The sequence below is a fragment of the Tachypleus tridentatus genome, chromosome 10 (genome assembly GCF_004210375.1).
Source record: "Tachypleus tridentatus isolate NWPU-2018 chromosome 10, ASM421037v1, whole genome shotgun sequence".
In the NCBI taxonomy this organism is placed as follows: Eukaryota; Metazoa; Arthropoda; class Merostomata; order Xiphosura; family Limulidae; genus Tachypleus; species Tachypleus tridentatus.
In genome coordinates this window covers 65,555,240-65,581,861 of record NC_134834.1, presented here as the reverse complement: position 1 = coordinate 65,581,861, position 26,622 = coordinate 65,555,240, and the positions used below count along the sequence as shown (strand labels likewise).

General features: G+C 30.1%; 1 protein-coding gene across 5 annotated transcripts in view; it reads left to right on the top strand.

Moving 5' to 3' along the window:
• The window catches only part of LOC143229470 (uncharacterized), a 103,022-nt gene that overhangs the window by 64,869 nt on the left and 11,531 nt on the right, over nucleotides 1-26,622 (top strand). For all 5 annotated transcript variants that reach the window (XM_076461836.1, XM_076461834.1, XM_076461837.1 and 2 more), the window contains 5 exons: nucleotides 5,687-5,989; nucleotides 14,367-14,511; nucleotides 15,244-15,333; nucleotides 21,221-21,358; nucleotides 22,532-22,654. In XM_076461836.1, the coding sequence (XP_076317951.1) occupies nucleotides 5,687-5,989; nucleotides 14,367-14,511; nucleotides 15,244-15,333; nucleotides 21,221-21,358; nucleotides 22,532-22,654 (799 nt within the window). The remainder of the gene's footprint in view (nucleotides 1-5,686; nucleotides 5,990-14,366; nucleotides 14,512-15,243; nucleotides 15,334-21,220; nucleotides 21,359-22,531; nucleotides 22,655-26,622) is intronic.

The following is a 26,622-nucleotide window of genomic DNA, read 5'->3' as shown; positions in this document are numbered from 1 at the left end:
TCACAGCAGAAAACTAATCTGATCAATGATGTCGAGAAAACCCATTTGTAGAGAAATATATATGTAAAAACAGCTGGTTTGGGTTGAGAAAATATTTTACGTAGAGTAGTGAACAACGTTTCGACCTTCTTCGGTCATCGTCAGGTTCACAAAGAAAGAAAGAGGTAACTGACCGGAAGCTGACCACATGTTTGAAAGAGGTTGTGTAACTGAGTGTCGGAAGGCAGAGGGTGGTGTTAGATTTTTGAATATATAATTTTATATTATTTATTTTTTTATTTGTAATATAGGTATAAAGGTGTTCCTTTGTATTGGTTTATTTTGGGTTTAAGTTGTTGTATAAGTAAGGCTTCTTTAATTTTGCGTTTGTTTATGTTTGTTCCTTTATTTAGTATTTGAGTGTTTTCTATGGTTATGTTGTGTTTATTTGACTTGCAGTGTTTGAAAACGTGTGAAGGTGACTTTTTATGTTCTTTGAATCTTGTTTCCATTTTTCTACTTGTTTCTCCAATATTCAAGTCGTGGCAGTTATCACATTGTATTTTATAAATAATGTTGGTGTGGTGTTTGTCAGTGTAGTTTTTACATAGTGTAGACCTAAATTTTCTGCCTGGTTTTTGAATAAATTTGGTATTAACTGGAATATATTTTGTTACTAGTTTTTGCCAAATGTTGGTTATTTTTCTGCTAATGTCAGGAATATATGGTATGCAGCAGTATATGGTTTCGTGATTTTTTGATTTGTGAGATACATTTACTTTTATTGGTTGATCTTGCTTTCTGTCAAGGTGTGTGCGTATAATGTTTTCTATGGTTTGTGGAGGAAACTTATTGATGTTGATGAAGTATTGTTTTATTTTGCCTAATTCATCATTAATTTCATCTGGTGAGCATAGTTTTATGGCTGTGTTTATTTGGTTTCTTAGTATTTTGAGTTTTTGTTTTGTTTCATGTGCTGAGTCCCAAGGAATGTATAGTCCAGTATGGGTGATTTTTCGGTGGATTTCTGCTTTAAATTGTGTGTCGGTTCTTGTAATTTTGAGGTTAAGAAATGATATTTGATTGCTTTCTTCCTGTTTACATATGAAGTTAATGTTGGGATGTATAGAGTTAATGTGATTGAAAAAATTAAGTGTGTGTTGTGTAGATCTGAATCCTGCAACCATGTCATTTACATATCTGTACCAGTATAGTGGTGGATGTAATGCTGTGTTAACTGCTTGTGTTTCAACTTGTGTCATAAAAATATTGGCTAGAACTGGTGATACTGGGTTGCCCATGCTTAGGCCATTTGTTTGTATATAGTTGTGGTTGTTGAACATGAAGTTTGTCTTCATCATGGTGAATTCTGTTCTGGCACAGTTTTTCTGAATAAAAAAACTGTTTTACTTTCTCACTTATGGGTATTTTTTTTATTTGATGTTTGTAATTGGTTTATTCTCCATACAGCTTTTCTGGAGTTTACATTTTACTGATATTTTGAACTTATTTGGTATTTATCAGCATACCTGAATACTACAGACTAGTTAAAAAGTAACAATTTGGCACTGAGCCTCAGATTTATTACTGCATAATTTATTTTGAACTTGCTTCCTCTCCTTTTTGACTCTCTGGTAATATAATTTCTGTAAATCTTAGTAATAAAATGGCACTTTCTAATACCACATAGAATTTATAGCAGAAATGAGGAGGAAGCCACAGCTAAAGTGATGATTAGATTGGAAGATCTGACAAGAACTATGAGAGGTGCTGTTTTAGATTTAGAGCTTTTGTCAGCAGTGTTGAGAGATATGTGTTAATTCTTGATATTCAGTCACAACCATGAGGTTCATAGTATTTCTGTGGGTTGTCCATGGCACCTATGCCACAATAATCACCAATGGTCAGCTGCTGTATGCTGAAGCACAAGACAGCAAAGAAGAATAATGGTGGCTTCAAGTTATCTGAATGTCTCAAGACTTGTTGGGATGGTGTCTATGGAACAGCAAGGCTATTGTTAGTGAGTCTGTATCTCAAGGCACTGATTAGAGTTGCCAAAGGCTGATGAAAGTTGTGAGATGGAAACATGTTTCTGAAGTTTGGTGCACTTCAGTACAATGTCTTCAGGCAGTGCAGGTGGCTTCTTTCTATGATCCAGTGGGATTAGGAGTTAGGAGTTTTCCAAATCAGCAAGATGTATTGATGATCCTTCAAATCCACATCTGGTCATCCAGAATATTGTGGGATATTATGACTGATTTTGGTATTATTTATCATGTGGTTTTAGTGGCAATGATGATGCATGCTATCTTGCATTGGGTTGCACCTTTATCACCTTAGTCTGAGGACAACATATTTTTGAAAATGTATGCATTTGTGGACCATTGGTTGAAAATGACGTCCCAAGACTGCATCTAGTGGCCTAGGACTCAGTGTGATTTGATGATGCAGTGTTACACATCACATTATCATGATTTCAATGATGTTGAATTTTACAGCATGCCAAGTCATACCAATAAACCTCCCATGTACTCTCCAGTAGCTCAGTAGTAAGACTGAAGACTTGTAATGCTATAAATCAGGATTTATATCATGGTGAGCCTATAACATTGGTGAATCTTTACTTGTATAAGCTTCATGGGTGAACTTGTAGTTGAGCCTCTAAGTCTTTGTGCTATGTCACACTGCAAGATTTTACCTGATAGTTCAGTTAATACATACCAATCTTCCCCACAATTCAATAAGGGAGATGTGCTCTAACACAGCATTAAAGATTAACATAGACTGTACAAATGAGGCAAAATGTATATCATGGTGCTAGATTTTTGCATGAGTTTTTTTTTTTTTTTTTATAGGAGCTAACAAGTGTTTCAGGATTCCTAGATTGTAGTGCTTCAGGATATAGATGGTAACCAAATTAATTACTATTTCATACTTGCAAAAGCTTAATGTTGTTCCTTATGTACCTGTAATACTGGACTGTATTTGTACTCATGTGTTTTGTAGTTAATAGCGTGAAATGTGATTAAGGTTGATGTTTGTTGCAGAATATGCCATTACTGCTTGTTTCTGGTCATTAATACTTATTACATTAATACTGGTGGCTTTTCCATGTACTTTAGCACATGTGAAAAGCATAATTTATGGTGACATTATTTGCTGTGGAAATCATGCTAGCTACTGAGAAATTGTAACACATGCTGTAAATATGCATTGCTTGATTAATATGTGACTACAAATTTATAACTGTGACAGCATGAGTGTGTTTCCCAATACATAAACACAAACTGATTTCAATAAATATATATGATAATGTGATGCATGTATAAAAGTATACATTTTTCAGCTGATAAAGTGTCATGGCTTGAAATATTGAAATGTGATACACTTGTTCTAAAACTTCAGTGATTATGTGATACCATATTGAAATATTGAACATGGTTAACTTGCTATGTTCTGTGTGCTGTAAGAGAATCAATATTTTCAGTTTTGATAACTAAAATGTTTGTAGAATGAGTGACTCAGTCTTTGTATGATGATATATTCATTGGAAATTAATGAAAATGTGGTGTACATATCAGCTTCAAGTGGTTTTGATTTAGAAATATGTTTGATTGAATAGTTTCCTAACATTTACAGTTATAACTGAATGTTTAAACTTGATATAATTTCTAAACAGGGTTGGTGTAATTCATAAACTTTGTGTGAACTTTACAAATAAAATTTTAGATTTATTTGAAAATTCAGTTGTGGTTTTACTTATTTATTCATGTTATGTTTCACCTATATCAGAAAGCAACTTGAGTTTTGAGTTGTTTAGGCCTATTTAATCAAGACAATTTCAACAACAAACATAGGGAATTAGTTTCAGTCTTTGCTGTACTGATAATTCTAGGGTTCTGCTTTAGACAACCAAATACTGGTGGGAAGCTTCACATTTTTGAGATGACAGTTGGAGGGATTGCTGTAACATCATTATGTGATCATTGTCTTAGTTGCACTGACTCAAAAAAGACTTCTGAACTTTATATCCACAGCTGCTGACTTAGCATTCTTCTAGCAGGGTGCCAGCTTCCATCTGGCTTATGCTGTTTCAGTCACTACCACTTGGTTGAGTCTTCACTCCTGTATTACTAATTGTACCTTTTATCTTCCTGTTGCTAAACATGTTCAAGCTTAGCTTGTTAATGGAATCAAGAATCTTGAAAATTGCCTGGCATTCTGTTGCACTCATGGGAGAACTGTAGTAAACCAGCCAGCAGGCTTCATCTTTTTAGCCAATTTCCATCAAAACATTGCTTGAAAATTGAACATAACTTCCATACAGTAGCTTCATGAGTGATATGTCATTCATCTGCCTTATTAGCTTGTGATGACAAAATACAATCACCATAGTCTACTAGCAGAAGGAATCTGGACATGACAGCAAGTAGCAAAATACCTGAACATAAATTATTTGCAACAAAGATGAGCAGAATTGTAAATATTGTATATATATATATATATCCAGTTTAACTGTTTTTATGATTCTTTTTTGAAAGTATTTGTACATGTTTATTTGTATTTACTTCAGTTTAAACTACTGATTTGTAATGTTTAATTTTTTCTTGTTGTCATTTAACATATTAATTGGCCAGCTGTTATATGCTCTTTCTTTATGATTTAATTTTTATTTTGTTTACTTACAAATTTTCATTGTGATTTTGAGTTTGTAGTACTTTTATTTTGAATTAAGTTTTATTTGTTTTCTTATTGTAACTGGTTGCTGAAGTTTTTGTGTTACACCTTGTTGTCCATTTGTGTCATTGTTTTGTGTATCACCTGAAAGAAACAACTTTGTCATTTTGTTATATATAATTCATTTTATCATGGATTTCACCTTTTCACAACTAATCTAGAATGTTTTGTTAGATAGGTGTATTCATCACACTATTTCAAAATTTTTATTTAAGTGTTTTGCATGTAATATGATATTCTTATTAACCAAATGTTGAAAGATTGTAAACATATATTAGCCTTTTTCACTCAGATAATGTTGCATGTGCCAACAGCTAGAAACTCGTCACTTTAGCCCTGTGTCTGATTCATTTACAAATTGGTATGAGTGAGGTGTTTTCCTTCCGTGAAATTGTTATTTGGAATAGTTGTTATGTATGCAGCACTGGATTCTGGTTTACCACATTTTTTATTTGAATCTTAAAAGCAAATTAGAATTCCCTTTCTTTTTGTTCTATGAAGACATGAAATAGAATTACTTTTGTCTTATATAAATGTATGTAGAAAAGTCTCTCAATACCAACAGCCAGTAAAATTCACAAAAACTGTAAGTGGACAGAAGTGTGAAGACTTGTACAATTCTTATGAATAAAAATTGGTTTTTTACTTGTTTTCTTGATTGCATTTTTCCTTTGCTCTGATGATATTTGATTTACTTTCTGCATAATATCTTTGCATTCTGTGTATTTTCAGGATACTTTAGAACTTGTCTGACAGTTATCAGTGGACCTGAATGCCACACTTATTTTTTGTACTGTTTATTCATGTATATGATATAATGTGTAGTAGTTAAATACCTGTAACTACATTTAATTTAATTACATATGTGCTGTGTAAATTCAGTTGTTTTTGCATATTTTGTTGCAAAATTACTTTTTATTTCTTTAAGCATAAATTGCATTTGTGTGTGTGTATGGTTATTTATATCTAGTCTCAAAGAGAGTGGAAAAGCTGTGAGAATAGAGAAAGTTATTTATACGGGGAAAGAAGGAAAGACTTCACAAGGGTGTCCAATAGCTAAATGGATAATAAGAAGATCAAGTCCAGATGAAAAGTTGCTTTCAATAGTGCGACATCGAGAAGGTCATTGGTGCAATACAGCTTTTATCATTATTGCTATTGTAGCATGGGAAGGAGTACCAGCAGAAATGGCTGATGAATTGTACTCTACTGTCGTACACAAAACAGTAAATTTTGGACTGCCAACACAGAGACGTTGTGGCATGAATGAAATGTGAGTATATTATATTTTCCATGTCAAAGAAGTCTTGTATGATTTTGTTTTTTTACTGAGATATAAAAAATTTTCAGCCCATTGAAATTTTGATTTGTTAAGAACATGTCAGTACAATGATCATATAGTTATTTGAATTAATTTGCTTCTGTGCAAAAAATAAGTTTTAATTCTTGACAATTTTATCATGCCTGCATTTTTTTGAATGAAAAATCTTGTTAATAATAATATTAAGTGAATAGTGCATAAATTCATAAATATTATATAGTAGTGTAGAAAATAAGATAGATCTGGTGTGATTAAGCTTCATTTTCATACTTTATATTCCACTTAAAAAACAAACACTTTTCTCTTTTGATTTGATTAGTAGAGGTGAGCAGTTATTGTCATGTAATATAATCAATAAGGTAATCAAATCAGTATTTCAGATTATTACTGTTTTTAATTATTTCACTTATACAAGTAATCAAAATATAGCATTTATGATTTCTTATTATTAATTTCAATTAATTCAAATGTATTCAGGGTAATCAATTAGTGTCATGATCCGTGAAAATAATAAACTAATTGAAATTAGGGTTTCTTAACTCTTTTTCAATTATTCAAACTGTCCAAATGATTAAAATATTGTCATTATGATCTCCAGTTACTGTTTTTCTAATTCATTCAAGTATTTTTAACTTTGGGCCAATGTGGTCTGATTATTATGATGATTACCCATGGGCAATTCTTGGGCTAATCTTTTGCCAGTGGTTAGTGAGATAGGACATATTTGTTATATTAATGGTCAATTATTTTTAAAAGATGAGAAGTCCTGTAATTTTGTTGTCAAAATACAGAGATTCTTTCTCTCAAAAAAATTACAAAAATATTTTATCGTCTTATATCCTTGGTTTTGGTTTAGTTAATACAATAAAAACTCCTATAATAGAAACCCTATATGTTATTATTTTTAATATTTTTCATGTGATAGTGATATATCTTTTGTAACTGTTTGTTTCTGATACCCTACATAACCTTCTCTCACTTATTGTTTTCCTGACTTGGTGCTGCCCTCTATATGCACACTTATTTTGCTTACCACTACCCTAGAAACTCCTATCTAAACTCACATGCTCCCACCTGATATTTGGATAAAAAATTATAAAGAAAAAATTAATACTATGTAAAAACTTTATATTGTGTGATAATTTGGGAAGACATTCCCATTTATCACACAGTTGTTTTATACATATAATAAAGTTGGTAATGTTTTTAAGTTGTTGATGGAATTAGAAAAAAATAATGGTAATTTGAAATGTTTTTCCAATATTATGTTTGAATATCTCTTATAAACTTTGATTTCCACCTAATAGGTCATTTTAGTTTCTAAAACAAGGTTATACAGTATTATTACAAGTCTTCTTGTCAAAATAATGAACATTCTACTGTCTTTGTTTTTCTAAGATGAGAGTGGATTTGTGTTTACTAAATTATGTATTTTTTTACATTTACCAATTTTATCACATGAAATCAAATAACAATTATTCTTATCAGTGAATTAGTTGATTTAGTAAGAATATAATAAAGCTGGATATCCCAGTTCATTCTCTAAAAATGCTAGGCCTAGAATGTCTTGGTGGTTAGAGTCCTCAAGTTGCAATCTGGTGGTCATTGGGTAGAAACCTATCATTGAACATGTTAACCTTTTCAACCATGAGGGGGTGTTATAGTATGATAGTCAGTTCTATCATTCATTGGTAAAGATAGCCCAAGAGTTGATAGTAAGTGGTTTCTGACTATCTGCCATTCCTGTAGTCTTATCACCTCAAAATAGGGATGGTTAGTGCAGATAGGACTGCAGTAGCTTTTCAAAAAATTCAAAAACAAACATCTTTAAGAGTGCTGTACTATTTTCCTCTAACAGCAATAATTTTATATGAGGTGCTAGTTTATTTAGTACTAAATATCCCAGCTTTTTTTAATAATACTATACTTCTTTGCAAACCCTCCAAACATTTGTTGGTCATGCAGCATCCATTACTATACTGTAAAAATCTTTTAAAATAGTATTTAAAAGGGTAACTTGAGATTGTTACATTAATATTTTTCTGATTTATGATCAGTGTCACCAAGTGATATTCATTTTGTCAACAAAAACTTGGTAGTTTTAGTAAAGTACTTTTGTGAACATTTGTAGGGAGAAACAAAAGATGTAATATTAATTCTTACATAATGTTTTCAAATATAGTAGTTTAGGGTTAAAAAAGTATCTTAATTATAAATTGTTCTAAATGAAAAGACAAATTAAGGATAGCTGAAAAATGTCTATTTAAAAAAATCAAAAAGTTGGAAATAAGATTATAGCCTCAGTTTAGGGAATATCTTAAATATTCTAAGTTTATAAAATCTCTAAGTCAACAGTAAGTTTGATTACAGCACTTAAAATACATTTCATATCACTTTGAACTATCATTGAACAGCTGTATCTTAACCAGATAAGCTATTATATGGTATTTTGTCATTTGAGTAAATTATAATTTAATTTATGTAAAACAACAGTTAATTAAGCAATTGCATGTGACCAGAGATACCTGAAAGACAATTAACAGTACAATTATCCTTATATCTTCGTTATTTTATTTATCTGGCTTTTGTGATGAAAAACTTCAAATTAAACCTTGAAAAACTAATTTTTATAATATGTTATTAACCAATATCTTTGATTTTTTTAAAATGTTCATTATTTTCTTTAAAAATTTAGAACATATTGTCTCCAAAAATGGCATACATATATAACTGCATATAGTTTATTATAGCAACCTCATAGACATTTGAAACTTGGCAGCCACAAGATTAAACCTTAAATTTCAATAAAATTATATAACTCCATACAAAAATGTAAGACTATTTTATTACTATTTGAAAATAAAAATATATTTGGGTGAAAATTGTACAAACTTTCCAGGCATGCATGATTTTTTTTATTGGTGGGTATATTATATTGTCCTCATTAATGTGGACAAGTAATTGGGGAAATGAAGGAACAATTTAAGAGTTATTAATATTCACAGCCATCTCAAGGATGTTTTATATGAATAGCTACAATTTGGTGAAAAGATAGCATTTCAATACCAATCATAGTGTCATTTATGGATTGTATTAATCATATCATATAGTAATTTATTAGTTGAGTGTAATTTATTCATTAGTTCAGGTTTGAATAAATTAACAAATTATACTAATAGTCAGCTCTGTTTATTATTATAAGAGAGAATGTAGTATTTTTAATTGAAGTTTGTAATTCCAGCATCATACTTACCTCATCTTACAAGATTAGCTATTCTTCTTTAGTGCTGCCCTCTATATCCAAACGTTTACTTTATGCATACCACAAGCCTTGCACTCATCCCACATTTGAATTGGTATATTTCAAAGTGTGACTTATGTAAATTATCATGTGATGTTCCTAGCATGCTTATGTGACTCTCACTACACTCCTTTACTTAACCTTCACATCTTGTGTCACAGTATTCTAGTTTAGACGTGCTTTTTTATTTATTTATTGCTGTGTCTGACTTTCTTTTTTTTTCCCCCACAAAGTGGTTCAGTTTAAACTCTATTTGATTTGTTCAACTGGATGTTTTTTTTTTCATTGATCAGTTAATTCACATAACATTATTTCTGCACTTGAGTTTTGTGAAACATTTCTGTGCAATGTCTTATTGCATTATGAAGCTCACTTTACCCCTTTGGAGAATACAGCAACAACTGGAGTTTTTCACGGCCCTCAGGTGCAGATGACCCAATGGTGGATTTATCTGCTGTTGTGCCTCTGAAGGTCCAGTGTCCAACCTTTCTCCCTAGATCTTGCCAAGGTTCCTATTGAAACTGCTGAGTTTTTGTTGGCTGCTAAAAACATTGTTTGTCTTTCTCTATTCCCATCCTGGGGATTCTCTGACACCTATTTTGGTCTTTTTGGAATTTCTATCTCAGGTATTGTATCTGTTTCATTTTGTCTTCATTTTACACATACTATTTTTGCACCTTTGGTTTTCCTCTCCCCGTGATACTACAGTAATTGCTGTTTTGTTACCCTTACATTTCAGCAAGGAGATTAGTTTGTTGTGCCCACCAAGGACTTCTGAGAAGTTCACTCTTTCTTACCATTGAGTGGACGTATGTTTTTCATCAGCTGTTGTTTGTTTTTTTAACCTTTTGGGGGGAACTATTCCTGGGTCTACTCTTAGTCTTACACATACCCTTCTCTGGTATTTTTCTTCCTTACATCAGCTCTCAAAGGATCTCTACAAATATCTTGAGAGATTGTTGCTTATGTGCTTCACTTTCCATCCTCCACTTTAATTTGTACTTCATTCTACACTCTGGCCTTACATACATGATTTATTTGTTGTTGAGACCTACTAGACAGGGATTCAGTTTTAACATGAGTTATTTTACTATCCATATATTTCAGGGTCTTATATCTTTTCCTCTTCTGAGGTTTCATCTTTTCACTTCAGTCTGAGACAATATTGAGCCACAAATGAAATCAGTCTATCAACAATCTACCATTTCATATTGTATAGCCCTTTTCAGCCTCTGTTGGACTTTCATAATCCATCTGTTCTTCTCAATACTTTTATTTTCCTTTAGTTCTAGGTGTGTTTCTTTTCATCAATTTTCTCTATGGAGTACAACCCAATGCCACGAGTACTAGTGACTCCCCTGAGGGCTCAGGGTCTGTGGGAACTTGACTGTTGTTGTTTCTTTCACACTGACTTTCCTTCATTGACAATTAATAAACAGAACAGAATTTGTGAAAAATTATGTTTAAGTCTCTGTAAAACTAGGAGATTGGTTTTGGTAAAAAGAAAAAAAAAACTTTATTATGATTACAGGTAATTCAGTATTTTAAACAAAATATTACACTACAGATAAGTACCATTATTTTATTTCCTTTAAAAGGACTGGTATTAATATTTTGGTAATGCAGTACTGTTTTTACATATAAATACTCTGTTAATTTATTTTAATAAAAAGTGTTGGATATTATAAGCATATGAAACTTGTTAGGCTGACTGAAAAGTCATTACAACTTTTATTAGTTCCTGTAACAACAGTGAATTGTATTGTCACCAAACAAGTAGTAAAATAATGCTTACTTACATAGTAAATGACTAATATGGATAACTTTTTATAGAATAAGATATTCTTTATTTTTTAATCTGAAAATAAGATTTGTGTGCTTTATATCTTTCTGATTTGATTTCTGTATGCTTTTGCTCATATGTAGAATTATTTAATATTTAATCTACATTTTTCTCATTTCTTTTTTCTTTCATTTAATGATATACTGAAACTTCAGAACATACAATATATAGAATTTTTTTCACAGGTCTCTTTCTTTTAATTCAAGATCTAACTGAATTTTTTAAAATTTCTTATATTTAATGATATAATTGATCTTTAGGTATTGAGGGTTAATCTCAGTTTCGAAGAGCAGTTTGCATGCATTAATACAGTATTCATTACAAATGTACATCTTTTATAACATCACAGTCAACATACATAGCATCTTTATATCTGGTTCAAGCTGAATTACTGAAGTTAGAATAATGTAATGTAGCCATAGGTAGAATTATGGCTGAAATAATGAAGCTCTTTCCACTGATGAATATTCGTGTAATAAGAATTTTAAATGATATAAAGTGAAAAAAACAAAAAACTGGAAAAAGGGAGTCTTCAATGTTCCTCACAAAAGTGGAAAAAACATTTTTATTTGTTTTGTGAAGATTATTATGTCAGGAATGAACTCGCTGTCTCAAAAAAAAGACTTTTCAGTGAAGCTGGGCATATTTTCTGGTACTGTTAAATGGATAATGTGTAAGAATTTGAAGTTAATGGAAGTTCATAAACCAGAAATTCATAAGTTTCTATTTACATCTCAAATCTGACTGCTGTTTTTGTAAGAATGATAGACAGAGAAACTGGAATCATGACAATCCCATTCAACCACATACTGCCATTTGTCTCTTGATGCAGAACCAGTGGTCTTTCATGCCTTTTATCTGCTTCAGTGTGGTCTTAAAAGTTTTATGTTTATGTCTAAGATTAACTTCACTATCCTTCAAGTAAAGTTCTTACAATGAAAATTGCACTATTAACCATCAGATTAAGCATGGACAATGATGGAAGTAATAGTTACAAAGGAAATATGGAAGCTTAAATTTTAAGTTTAACAAAAATGCAATTAGCACTTAGAATTTTTATCAAATAGGTTAAAGTTAATACTATTGAAACTAATATCTGAGATTAATGAGGAAAGAAAGAAATGTATGATATTAATATATTACAAAGATATTTGGAATTTTGATGAACAAAGATATACTTTTGGAAATATAATTTTCATAAATGCATGTCTCATAGGAGTAATTATAATAAACATTAGAAAGAAATAGACATCTGCATATATATACATCTTAAATTGTGTTGTTTGTTTGTTTTTTAACATAGAAGGAAATGATTATGAAATATATTTCTTGTCATTTTATCACTTCCATTATGGGTTGGGAGGAATCCACCCAGCTTATAACCACAAAAGCAATTATACGATGCTTTTTAGTAATGTTCACATATCTTTACAATTTTTTGCAGGTTATTGATAAACATTTCTATACTTTTTGAATACAAAATATCATAATTTTAAACTAAGTATTAAGATTTTTTTAGGTAAAGAGTTTCTCTTAAATGTTTTTCTTTCAAGATGTTGAATATCCAACATGCAAAGTAATTTTGATTTTAAGATTAAAAGTACTCTTATGCATTAGAAAATTTTCAAATTTTTACATCCTAATTTGTATGACCTCCTAATAATCTACAGGTAATTATGAATCATTTTCTTTAGAAAAAACCTTATATTTTATCTGTTATTTTCATTACTGTATCTCTGTATTGGTTGGTTTGATTTGACCAACTTCATAACCTCTATAAAAAATTAGGAGTTTTTTTCCTAGAATGACTACAAACTATAACAAAAAAAAACTAATATGTTAAGTCTAAATAACTTAAACTTCATAACATTATAGATTTATATATATATATATATATATATTATTTTTATTATATTGATTTTTCAGCAGCACCTGGCTAACATTATAGAAGTTGCAATGATGCAGCAAAGGTGCACTCACATTACCACTTCCAAGGATATATATCTGTCCTTTACAAAGCAACTAATGTTGGCTCTGTTGTAGTGAACCAGTATTTTGTAAAATACACTTATGTTTCAGTTATATATGTTATTATTATTTACAAATAAGTTCTTAAACTTATATTTCTTAAAACATAGTAAATAAAGAAGTAAACCAAACAATCATCTCTTCTGATTACAGTTGTTCTACTTGTTCACTGCTTATCATAAGTTGCTAAGCCTTATAAAATTTTCCAGGTGGAGAATGTGAAACAAAATAATTTCTTTAGGTTTTACATATACATTTGAATAATGAAAAAAATTATGAATTACTCTGTCAGTACCTCAGAATTTCATTGTAATTTATCAAGCTTAATAACAAAGCTGTATTTGAGTAAAGAATTAAGAAATTTCAAGCAGACTACAGACTCAATGTACCATTTTGAAGATTTATATTGAAAGAACGATATAGTGTCATAACACTTGAGAATGGGTGAAAAAGCCACTAGGGCAACATTCCAAGCTCATGCTTTGCTATTCACATGTCACAAACAGAAGTAAGTGTAAGGGAGTATTTTGAAAAATGGAAAGAGGTGAGCAGGGCCAGTGTATTTGATTCAGTATATGAGCAGTATCTCACCAAATAGAAAATAAAGGACTTTGTTATTTAATATTCTAGCTTGCCAGTACCAGTATTTTGAGTTTTTAATTTGTAAGAAACTGTAGACTTTGTATTTGAACATCAAAAACATCTAAGTTAAATCAATGTTATATTCAACATACCACATGACACACAAAAATTGATATCTAAGACTTCTTTTTTAATATTTACTTTTAAATTAAGAAATTAACTGATATATAACTCTAAAGTTTAATTATAATGTACAGTTTAATACCAAACTTATTGACATAGATTTATAAAATATTAGTTCAATAAAACTTTGAATGTGAGTAAACAAATGCAATATGACCAGTAGCGATAGGGTTAAGTAATGTTAAATCCTGTTTTAAGTGTTTTGATGAGCCTAAATAGTGAGATTCAGGCAAAATTTTAAACTTTAGATTTAAACTGATAGAAAAAAGCTAGATGTGGATTTAAGTATAAATAAATTAATATAGCTTTAAGATACTTTTGCAAATCCAGAAGTTTATTTTTAACATTTGATAAAATGTATCACTAAAACAACTCTGAATTACATATTGTAGGAGGAACTGTGCTTGTCAAGGCCTTGACCCAGAGACATGTGGAGCCTCATTTTCGTTTGGTTGTTCATGGAGCATGTATTACAATGGATGCAAGTTTGCTAGAAGTAAAGTGGTCAGAAAGTTTAAATTATCTGAGCAGAAAGAGGTTTGTACCTTATTTAGAGGTAGTGTGCAATGTTTATAATTCTGTTTATGGCACATATGCTGCTATATATAAACCAAGATGATATAAAATGTAACACAAGGGTTTAAGCATAATTTCATAATGATTTAAAATCTTTGTTACTGCTTTCCAATTTCTTGCACACAATTTTTAGGGGTGAAATATAAAATTTTCTGAGTCATGATTTGGCAAAGTATCAACTCTGTACATTTTTCAAATAATATGCTGTTTTGCATTAGAACTATCTGTTTAATGTTAAGATTGGGGGAGCACTTTATAATTTGTTTTATATGTTAATTGCATGTTACAACTGAGCTCTTCACACTTTATCATTCATTTTCCAAACATCCAGCAATGACAAGTTTTGTAAACTTATATTGAGTTCATTTATTTTTAAGTTAGAAGTCTTTGATGGTTATTCATTTTCAATTTGGAATGTAAAAAAATTTCATGTCTGCTTTATATCTAAAGTAAACATATACTGCTTTAAAGCAGTGCCATCTCTTTTTATTTGTCATTATTATTCTTAAAGTCTGTACTGAGTAATTTGATAATTCAAGTTTTAATTTTTTGTTAATAATCTGAAAAACAAAGTTGTTCTCTGTTTTAGATCATTCTAGACCAATAAATAATATTGTATGTTGCTGTTATATTGTTGCATTCTCAAAAGATTGCAGGATGCATTTTTAATTGTTTGTGTTTTAAATTATTAAGGAAGCAGAATTAGAAGATAAAATCCAAAACCTAGCCACAGAAGTTGCTCCTTTGTACAAAATGTTAGCTCCTGAATCATACAATAACCAAGTGGGTATTTATTCTATCAAATGAATTTTAATTGAAGTAACATGTACAATTTCAATCATTTGATTATTTTTGTAACTAAACATGTTTTTTCATGTATAACAACTCTGCTGTATGTACGTACATGTGGTCTTGTTGTGATAAAGTATCCTTTACAAATTGTTTTAAGATACAATTGTTTGATTACTAATCTAATTAAATGCATTATTGTTTTGCATCTCACAGCTTACACTCTTTCTTGTATTTTTGGTCATGTTTATGCTTAGTTTTAAACTCTGTGGTCTACTGTTAGGTTTTGTTATGATAAATTATCCATGTAGTATTCAAGTGGAGTAATATCAGACAAATAAAAATTCAGCATCCACAAAATGTAAGATCCACACATGTTATATAGAAAATAATTTTGAACATGAACAATGAAATAAATACAAATATAAAGACAACATGATCTTTCATGCAGTATTGTCAATTTTAACCTACTTGCCAACTTCTCAGTTCTGTTGTAAGGTTTCAACTCTTTGTTGTGATGAAAGAAGTTTCAAATTACACCTAAATCAGACAAAGATGGGAAACATAAAGATTCAGATTTATGTAGATATTATTTGAAGTCCTAATTTGTTATTCTATAATCATTAGTGTAATAGATGGCTAGTAGGTGTAGTCATTAGGTTCACTTTTACACAAGTTATAAATGAATTTATTTTAAATTCACATTATGCAATTGTTGGTTAAGCACACAAGCCACCAACTCAAGAAATTTATGTGTGGAATAAAGAAACTTACTCAGAGACAGTCACAATATAAATATGAACTCATATTTTTATTACAAACTATTGATCAACTCTTTTACATCAAAATTTTCATAGTTATCTTGAAATAATTAAAAATCCAAACAATCAAACTCTTTGTTTTCAATACTAGTATGTTCCTTAATCAGACTTTCTGCTATATTCATTAACATGGATACAACATTGAATAGGTTATCTGTTAAAGCAATATGAGAAATTCCTTCATTACAAGTTTTTATTATAAACTGTGATAGCAAATCTTCCAGTATATCTCTTAGCAGTTCAATGAAATAATTTACTAGACTTACAAAATTCTCAATATATTTAATGTGTTTCACTTTGCTTTCTTCATACATTATACGTTATTAAAGTAAAACTGTTTGACTAGGTCAGAGATAGCATTATTTACAAAGAGTTTGTGTGAGAAATGTTTTCAAGTGTTTATAACACAGCCATCATAATATTCACTGATCATTCTAGTTCAACTACAACAAGGTGATTCCATGGTTGAAAACGCTATAATTTATACAGAATTTTTTGTGCCTTTACAATTTCTCATAAGTCCAGTGGATATACTTACATGGGTAGGTCCTTCAACATAATTGGTACAAGTTGAATCTTTCACGAAACTACAACCATAACCACTTCTTAAATGGTTCATATGGAACTATCTCTCAATAATTATTCATTGACATAGGCATAAATACCTAAGATTATTATCTCTGAATAGGAAACTTCAAACTTTTTTTAGATATCCTTCCACTTGTTGATTCTCTTCAAAACTCCATTAATCGTTTTTTTATAGAGTTGCTTCTTCTAAAGATGATTTCTAACACAATCATTTATTGCTTTCTCTCTTGAAATTATGTCTGTTTGGTGGTGGTAATCATAACTGTTTGTTCCCATACTTCTTATATCAAGGCCTAAAATGAATATCCATCTCACTCCTGTAGTGTGTTTTGAGTTTGTCTCACCCTTATTTGATAAAGTGGTTTGCTAATTTATGTTCACATTTTTTTATAACATACTTTGGTGTTGTATTTCTCTAAGTTTATTTTGTCCATTTGGAGTTGCATATATTTTTAATTTCTCTGTATAATACTTTTTATTTTAATTAAAATTCCATTTCTCGAAATTCTTATTATTTGCATAATAATACCAAATGCTTCATTAGATTACCTACATAAACCCTTAAATGGCAGCTATCATCAGTTGATGATTTCATGCTTTGTGCACAGTACAGCTATCATCAATGATGATACAGGCTAAAAACATTAATTTGCAACCCTCTCATGCCATAGTGATTGTACCCCCTCAAAGCACTGCATGTGACCCATTTTCTCAGTCTAAGTCATGGAACAGAAAAGGATAGGTAAGGGAATGAAGTGAAAATGTTTTTCATCAAAAGATGAAATTAAAATATTAACACACAATGATTGTTCCATTGAAAAATAAAACTTTTCAGATTTTTCATCATCATCAAATTCAATTGTTTCTAGCTCTGAACATGAGTTAGATAGTTAGTTACATTAGTTCCCAGTGGGTAAGGTGTCATGATTTTGATCCATTTATTCATTCTTTTGATAGTAGAAACATTGGACTCAGATAAATTTAGGCTCGCAGATGCATCTAAAGAATATGAATTTTTTACTGCTATATTTGATCAAAGTATAATGAGTCATATTGTGCAAGAAACAAACAAATATTAAGAGTTTAGTAAATCCATGAATTCCAAAAAAAGTGAAAGTAACACTTTCTCTGCTTCATAAAGTGAGAATTGGGAAGACACAACTATTGAGGAAGTGTACACTTTTTTTGCTCTGGTGATGATTATGCCACATGAAAAAAAGCTTGTGTTGGCTGATTATTGGAAGAATGATCCCCTTATAGGAACTCCAGTTTTTCCAAAATACATTACTTGAGATCAATTCAGGAAAATTATTAGATATTTGCACTTTGCAAATAATGAAGAACTGAATGCAAATGATCAATTATGGAAAGTTCTAGAATGTTTATAAAGGTGAAGAATAAACCTAAGGAATCTTTTTCTCAATTTCAAAAAGTAGTTATCAATGAATCATTGATTCTTTTCTAGGGTCGCATTGTTTTCAAGCAAGCGTCATAGTTTGAAATAAAGATCTTTCTATTATTTGATTGTGAGACAGGAATTGTAATAGATATGATTATTTATTCTGCAAGTGATGCAGATGTCCACAAAGATTCCCAATTGGGATTTTCAGGATCAGTTGTCAAGCAGTTGATGAAAACTACATTGGAAAAGGTCATATATTATATACTAATAATTATTATACAAGTCTGGAATTGTGCAACTTTCTCTTTGAAAGTAAGACTGTTTTTTGTGGAATAATTAGAAGAAGTGGCTTAAATTTGCACCTCTGAAGAAGGGAGATATTGAGACCAAAAAGCAAGGGAATATTTAGCATTTTAATGGAAAGGCAAACATCCTGTTATTTTGCTTAATACAGTACCTAAAGGTAAAATGAAGTACAGTGGAAAGAATGATTACAAAACTAAACAACCAATAACCAAACCCAATATGGTTTTAGATTATACTGTCAACAAGAGGCTAGTTAACAAAAGTAACATGCAAACTGGACAAATTGACTGCCTTAGTAAATGTGTGAAGTGGTACAAAAAGCTTTTTCTTCATCTAATCGATATCTCAGTTTTGAATTCCTATAACACGTGTAGTGAAAATTGGCAAGAAGCCATCATTCAGGCAGTTTAGTCACAATGTAATTTACCAATTATTGGAAAGGTATGGAAGGTTGACAAGACCTTCTCCAGAAAGACATAGCCTTGCTGTTTCTGATAGACTTGTTGGAAAAGAAACATTTTCTCAACACTTTTTAGAAAGCATTCCATCCTGAGGAGCTATAAAAAGTGGACAAAGACCATTTTATTTATACGTACAACAAGAAAAGAAAAGAAGCGAAAGGTGGTAACCACCTGGTGTAAAGAATGTAGAGTAGCACTGTGCATTAGAGAATGTTTTTGTAGTTGTCATACCATAAAAAACATTGGAACTTGTAATAAATAAGTCTGTTATGCTTTTCATTTTCTTTTACATTTTGTTCAAAATTAATAAAAAAATGCTAAAGATTATGTTTAAGAATTTTTTTCCCAATTTTTTACATCTGTGGTGAGCTGCTACCTACAATATTCCTGCTGTTTAAGGGTTAAAAGTAATTTCAAATTAATCTATTTAAGGGCAATAACTACACAACTCATAGTTATTTGTATAAAACTCTCACCTCTTAAAATAAATGACCTCACTCCAGGAAGGATGACACAAAAATAGGACTGAACAAATATCAATTTAAAAAGTAAGCATTGTAGTGTGTATTCTTTTGTGAGGTAAAGGATTGTTTCAATTAAGCAGGTTTCTTCCCACTTTATCATTGGGTTTAGTTTATCTAACTATGATGGTCTTGTAAACTGTGATGAAAATATATTTTTTTGAGTAATGCATCTCTCGTGGCAATTTATTTTCAGTTTAAGATATTTAAAAGTATAATATCTACATTGGTGGTTAATACTTAAAATGCAGATAAGTATTACTTGAATATAGTATCATCTTTTGTTAATTGTCAGTATTTTTTGTTACATAGTACAATTTCAAATAGCTAACACTGAGTTAAGTTGTAATTTAGATTTAAAAGTTAATTAACTATTAATATGTATCCAGTTTGTGATACTTGCCAATGAGATTGATGCACAAAATTTCTTTTTTAATGGAAATATATTTCAATATACAAACAATAATACAATTTACAATAGCATTTATTACAAATAATGAATCTTCTGTTTGGTCTGAAACTGGATATCTTATCAAGGGTTCACGATGAGCAAACTAATTTTGAGTTGACATAGGCACAATTCACTTAACAAGGAACTAGCTAGCTAGCTAGCTTTGCATTAAGTCTTCCGTTGATGAAGTTATATAACATTTTTATAAAAATACTAATGTCCATTGGAAATCCACTGAAGTTAAATGGTTTGTAATTTTCAAAACCAATAAACATTCCTGGTCAATGTATCTGTAGTTCACAGTTAATAAGTGTTAATCACAGTTATATCTGTGGTCTGGTGTGGCTGTAAATGTCTTGGATAAGCCTTTTCTTATCTCAACATTATTCTCTCACGATGTGGCCGATCATGGCCAGGTGGTTAGGGCACTCAACTCTCAAGCTGAGGGCTGCTGGTTCAAATCTCTGTCACACCATACATGCTTTCCCTTTCAGCTGTGAGGGCATTATAATATTACAGTCAATCCCACTATTTGTTGGTAAAAGAGTAGCCCAAGATTTGGTGGTGGGTGGTAATGACTAGCTGCCTTCCCTCTAGTCTTACACTGCTGCATTAGGAAGAGCTAGTGCAGATAGCCCTTGTGTAACTTTATGTGAAAATTCAAAAACCAACAAACACACACAGTTATAGCTTCCTAGGTTTATAGTGTATTAACTGTAGGAAACCAATAATATATGCTATATCTTGGCATGTCACACTGGTCACATTTATAGGCATGAGAAGAGTTTCTGAAAATTTCAGCCTGCACAACAGTATTGCAGATAAACTATGATTTATGTACACACATGTTGTTGATTCTTACACTCAAGAATCTTCTACAGATTTAGCAAATAGACAGGAATTTCACAATACAGATTTAACAGTATACATATCTAAGTATAAATTTAACTTAAACAAACAATAAACAAATATTAAAATATGTGTAATAGTAAATTCATCACAATTTTTTATTTTAACTGAATAATTTAAATGTGTGACAAATCTTCATATTCATCAGTAAACTAAAAAAAAGATCTCAATATGTTAGAGTTCTCAGATTTCTCTGGTTATAGAATTATTTTGATACATAAATTTATTGAAATGCAATACAATTGAACTTTGAAAGTTAAAATTGAGAAATATATTAATCCAAATTTACAAATGTAATAAATGCAGACATTCTTAAAGTACAGTTATTTTAACAGTAATATTGTCTCAAAACAATAAAATTTTAAACAACAAATCAAATGAGAAAAATAAGCTATTTCTAAATGTCTTTAAACTGCTGACAGGTGCAGTTTGAAAAGGAAGCTGTAGTTTGTCGAATTGGTCACAAAACAGGAAGACCTTTCTCAGGTGTAACAGCTTGTGTTGACTTCTGTGCTCATGCTCACAAGGATCTGCATAATATGAATAATGGCTGTACAGTGGTAAGTATGTTTTAATCTTTACACATAAAACCTACTTAAATTGATATGTTTGAGCCATAAATAAACTTTCAAAAAACCATAAATTGAATATTCATTGGAAAGTTGTTAAAACATTTCATCTTCTTATACAAAAACTCTCGCACAGTGAGTAGTTAACTGGGTTTCCATGCATCCTGAAAAACCTGAAAATTTTCAAAGTTAATTTTGTGGTCTTTTGTTAGTACTAATGTGAATGATATGAAGATAAATATTTATGCCTGAATAATTGCCACACCTTATTAGAAAATCTCAGAATGCAACCGTTCTTTAGCAATTTTTAATTATTAAGACACTAATTTCTCTGTTGTGTTTTTTTCTGTAAAATGCATTTCAGTATTTCTAGAAATTAAAATCATCCATGTAATTTTTCAAATTGCAAGCTTACTTGTTATATTCTGCTGTAAAACTGTTTTCTATAACCACAACCAAATTAAAGCATGAAATATGTTTTAACTGCTTAACTAGAAAACCAAATAATCTCTCACTGTTCAGAATACGAATTTTGGAAAATCCAAACCTATGTTAGTGAGAACAAGTTAGGAAGCTTGTTTTCACATCTATTGATGTTGTCTTAAAGTGTTCAAGTTCTTAAGCTTACCAAAGCTGTGTAAGTATGTGAAATATTATGTGATATGACAAGTGGCTGTGCATAAATTACTCTACTTAACTGAGTAAAATAGGAATCACATGAGATAAACTTTTGTGCTTACACCATTGAAATTGTGAGGTATAAAACTTTTTTCCATAGCTTAGATGCTAATTTATGAAAAATATTGTATGTAAGACAAAGTTATCAGATACAGTTATGTTTTATGTCTGAATAACCAATGCAGTTGGAACAACGATTTTGTTGGCACATATATGGTTGGGAACTGATTATCACATGGGCATCATGCAAGTTACATATGGTGTGGAAGTATGCTAATGACATCACTGGCTTCCATTATACCACAAATTACAGTTGTTTATTTTATGTAGGTTTCACAATATTGAATTAATAAAATGGATAATTAATTTATGAATGCACTGTATACATTTGTGCATTTAAACTTGTAAATGAAAACAAGCATCAAGTCCAATAATTTATAGAAAAGTAAAGTATAAACATCGTTTTCTCTATCTGTGTATTCTAAGCTGGTGACACTGACTAAACATAGAGGGTGGGAGAAACCTCCTGATGAACAGCTTCATGTACTACCACTGTATGTACTTGACAGCAAAGATGAGTTTGGAAGTGAGGAAGGACAACTTGCTAAGGTGAGAAACTAACACTTATTATTCAGTCTTGATGGGAAATGTTGATTTTTATAATTTTTATAAGTAAATAAATACTTCTTAACATCTCATTTTCTGAGAATTGCTAGCAAAAGTAGTACTTTTGTTTGAACACCAGATGATCATATATATATATATGTTTTGAAACTTAAGAAAATCAGTGAGAGAAATCTCATTTTTCTGGGAAAGATTCTTTAATTTTGACAGATATCATGACTAGAGGTTATACCTAGAAGACTGCTGATCACTTAGTCACTTGAGAGTCCATTAACTTCAAAATTTGCTCAACATAATAGTTTAAATGTATCTTTTTCTTTTTTGTTTCCAAAAGAATTTCAGGATTTCTATATCTACTAAAGGTTATGAGTAAAGAAACAACAACAAAAAAAACATTGTCCTATGGTGGTAAGACATCTTTTATTCATCTTAACATTTAAGAAAATTATACTTAAACACATAGGTTTGTATATACATTGAAGTGTACACATCTCTTATTTAAATACTGTGCACTAATTATAGTAGACCTTATTTATTTATGTACTCAGAAATATAGAGAAACAACACTAACAAATCATAACATGTACATTTTACAATAATTTCAAACAAATTAGTAGAACATACCATAACTATTAAGAACAAAAGTGAAAAAAGTAAGGTGTAATAATGGAGTTATGTCTTGTAAAAATCATGGAAGCTCTCTTTTCATGCCAACATTATTATTTTCTCTACATTGCTGGAATTATGTTATTAAAATCAGCATGACATGCACTGTGCAAAAACTTTTTTTTTTTTTTAGAAATTTGGCTAATTCTCAATAGAAAATGTTTGGTCAAGTATTTTATTCTAGTAGCAAAGCCAGCTGATTTATTGCAATTAATGTATTCATCATTAGTTAATAGTGTAATTTTAATGTAATTTTACCATTCTTGTTCTAGTCATAAACTGTTCATTCAGTTTTTCTGTACTATTTAGATAAAATCTATTTTATTGTATTATTCTTATTTTCAGTTCCAAGCTTCTTTCTTATCAACTTTCTTATCAGCTCTTTTTTCATATTTATGTTTTCTCTCCTTCAACTTTCATATCCAGCTTTTACTTTACTTTTATCCTGTTATGTATTATAATTTATCTCAGATGAGTCTCCAATATGTTATGTATGTTTCATATTGCAATTTCAAATAACTGAAAATTTTAATTTGAACTTAACAGTTTTCTAAATGTTAATATTTGCCAGTAAGATTGATAAACACAGTTTTCTTTTTTAGTGCAAATATACTTCAGTATACAAACAAAAAACAATACAATTTATATTAACAGTTAGTAATAATAGTTATTACAAATGATGGTTTATATACAAGAGTTCTACAAACTTACAAACAATATTGAGTTTTATATCTGATCTAGAACTGAATATTTTATCACTGATTCAGGAACATTATGAAGCAAATTAATTCTGAGTTGATAATACCACACCTTGCTTAAGCTAGCTCTCTGTCATTTCTTGATTTGCCTCACACTACTTACAAGTTCACTTCTTACCTAGGAAGGTATTTAATTTCCTCTTAGAAATAATGATATCTAAAGTAATTCACTGAAGTTGAACAGTTTGTAATGTTCGAAATCTATAAACATTCTTGGTACAATTCTGTAGTTTTCCAATTAATAGGAGTCAATCATAATTATAGCTTCTGAGACCTATAGCAAACTGACTGTAGCTGACTAATAATAATACTCTTTTGTCTCTCAATTTGCTGCTTATATATGAGTCACATACTTTTGTAAAAGTTTCAACAATGTTCTAGCATGTGTTCATAAAACAAATGTTGTTGATTCCCACTCTCAAGAATCCTTCACAAACCCCAAGAATGGGGAGAACTCATGCAACACACAGCCAACAAAATACATCATAGGCAAAAAAGTAAACAATAATGAAACAAGTGTAGGTATTAAAATAAATGTATAACACTAATTCCATTACAATCCTATGTTTATATACACAAACATAAAAAGAAATAAGTAAACCATACTTTTATATAATTCCAGGCCATGAATCCATGATGTTATTTCTAAACTCACTATTGTGTCAGTTTTAATTAAATCTGTACATAAAAACATATAATGTGCTAATTTATGTAGTTACTATGGGCTACATGCTGCATGTTAGTTAACATTTTCACACTGAATCCAAGGGCTTATGGTTTACAAACCACTGCCAGATAAACACATGCAACATATTTAAGCTATAGGTATGCTATATGAGTGATGGTCAAATCCTTCTATTTGGCCAAGCAAGTGTAACCTAGTGATTGACACATGGTGCTGACTAGATGCAATCCACATAGTCTTTAGTTAAAAATTAAAATAGCAATATGCAGAAAACCCTTCATGTACTTTTGTATAAACTAACTGAAATAAATTAAAATAAAAACTACTGTATAGACTGCAGATATACATCAAGTAACACTTAACTGTTAGTTGTTTTGGGTAAGGTGGGGACATATGAAACATTATATAAAATAGGTGTTTTCTGTTTATTTAATATTGAGAACTACAGAGTGATTAAAACAGGTTATGTAATTTTCATATTTTAAATATAAATTTTATGCATTAAGGCTTTCCTTTCTTGAGTTTTATTTTAAGAACACCATATAACAATAATTATATCAGTTTCTATTCTTATAGTCTCCCATAAAAGATTAATTTACAAATTTATAATAGCTTTGAACCTTAGATTTACTATAAAATATTTTCAACACTATGCACTTTGAAAGATTTTTTTACCTGTTGTTCCCCTCATCCTGGATAACTGTGTTGAGAGTTATGTATTATGACAGGAATGAAAAATACAAAGTTAAAATGTGTTAACATTCTTTCAAGGCAATGCATTGTAAACTAGGTGTATGAAGTCCAGTCACATGCCTCAGTAAGTAATGAAGACAGTACTGGACCATTAGACCTTATTCCTTGAATGTTGTGATTAAGTTTTTCGTATTCAAACAATGAACATAAATGAGATAACCTAAAAACAAACTATATTTGTTAGATACATACTGATTTTGATCAAGGATATTGTTACCAAACCAACTTGATGCTATTTTGACAGTTCACTTTGTTAGTATGTGGTGTTATTTACAATTTATAGCTGCAAGTTGTGACTACTGCTATTGAAAAATAGTGAGATATCAAAAGAAACAGTGCAATCAGTATCAATGAAACTGATATTACCTATATAAAATGGAACACTTTTTAACCAACAATGAAAACAGCTGAAATTTAGGAAAAGAAGTATTTTCAATACTTTTCATCAAAGTTTTAAAACAAACTTTTGTATAATTTCACAGCATAAAAAGTGACGAAACATTAAATCAAACCATTTTCATTTTTAAGCCAAAGTTAATACTATTTAGGAAGTTTATTCCAAAGGTTTGCGAACTTGGTTATGTATCTCCACTGTGAGAACAAAATATCAGCTCAGAAGTAATTTAACTAAAAGAATCATCAAACTTTGCTTACAACAGAAAATAAATAAAAACAAACCTATTTTTTTCTGAAGCTACACTTGACAAACATTATTTAAAATATTCTTGTTCTTAAATAGAATAATAACAAAAATGTAAATATCTATATAACTCAGAATTATTTCAGCCAACAGAACCCACGAACCTTGGCCACAGGAAAATGTGAACAAAAGTATCTTATGGGAAGCTACATATCTTAGAAATATATCAACCAACAAAATATGCAAACTGGTTGGAGCAAAACTTGAAAAAGAATGTAACTTACTTTTTCTTTCTGAGGGACTATATAAACCACTAAAATCATCAAACTTAATTCATAATTGCATAAGAACAAGGATTACTAATTTTTACCAAAATGTCTCGTGTCACAAGTAACTTTTAAATGTCGTAATTTCTTTGAAAAATATGATAGTATTCACAGATTCACCCTGA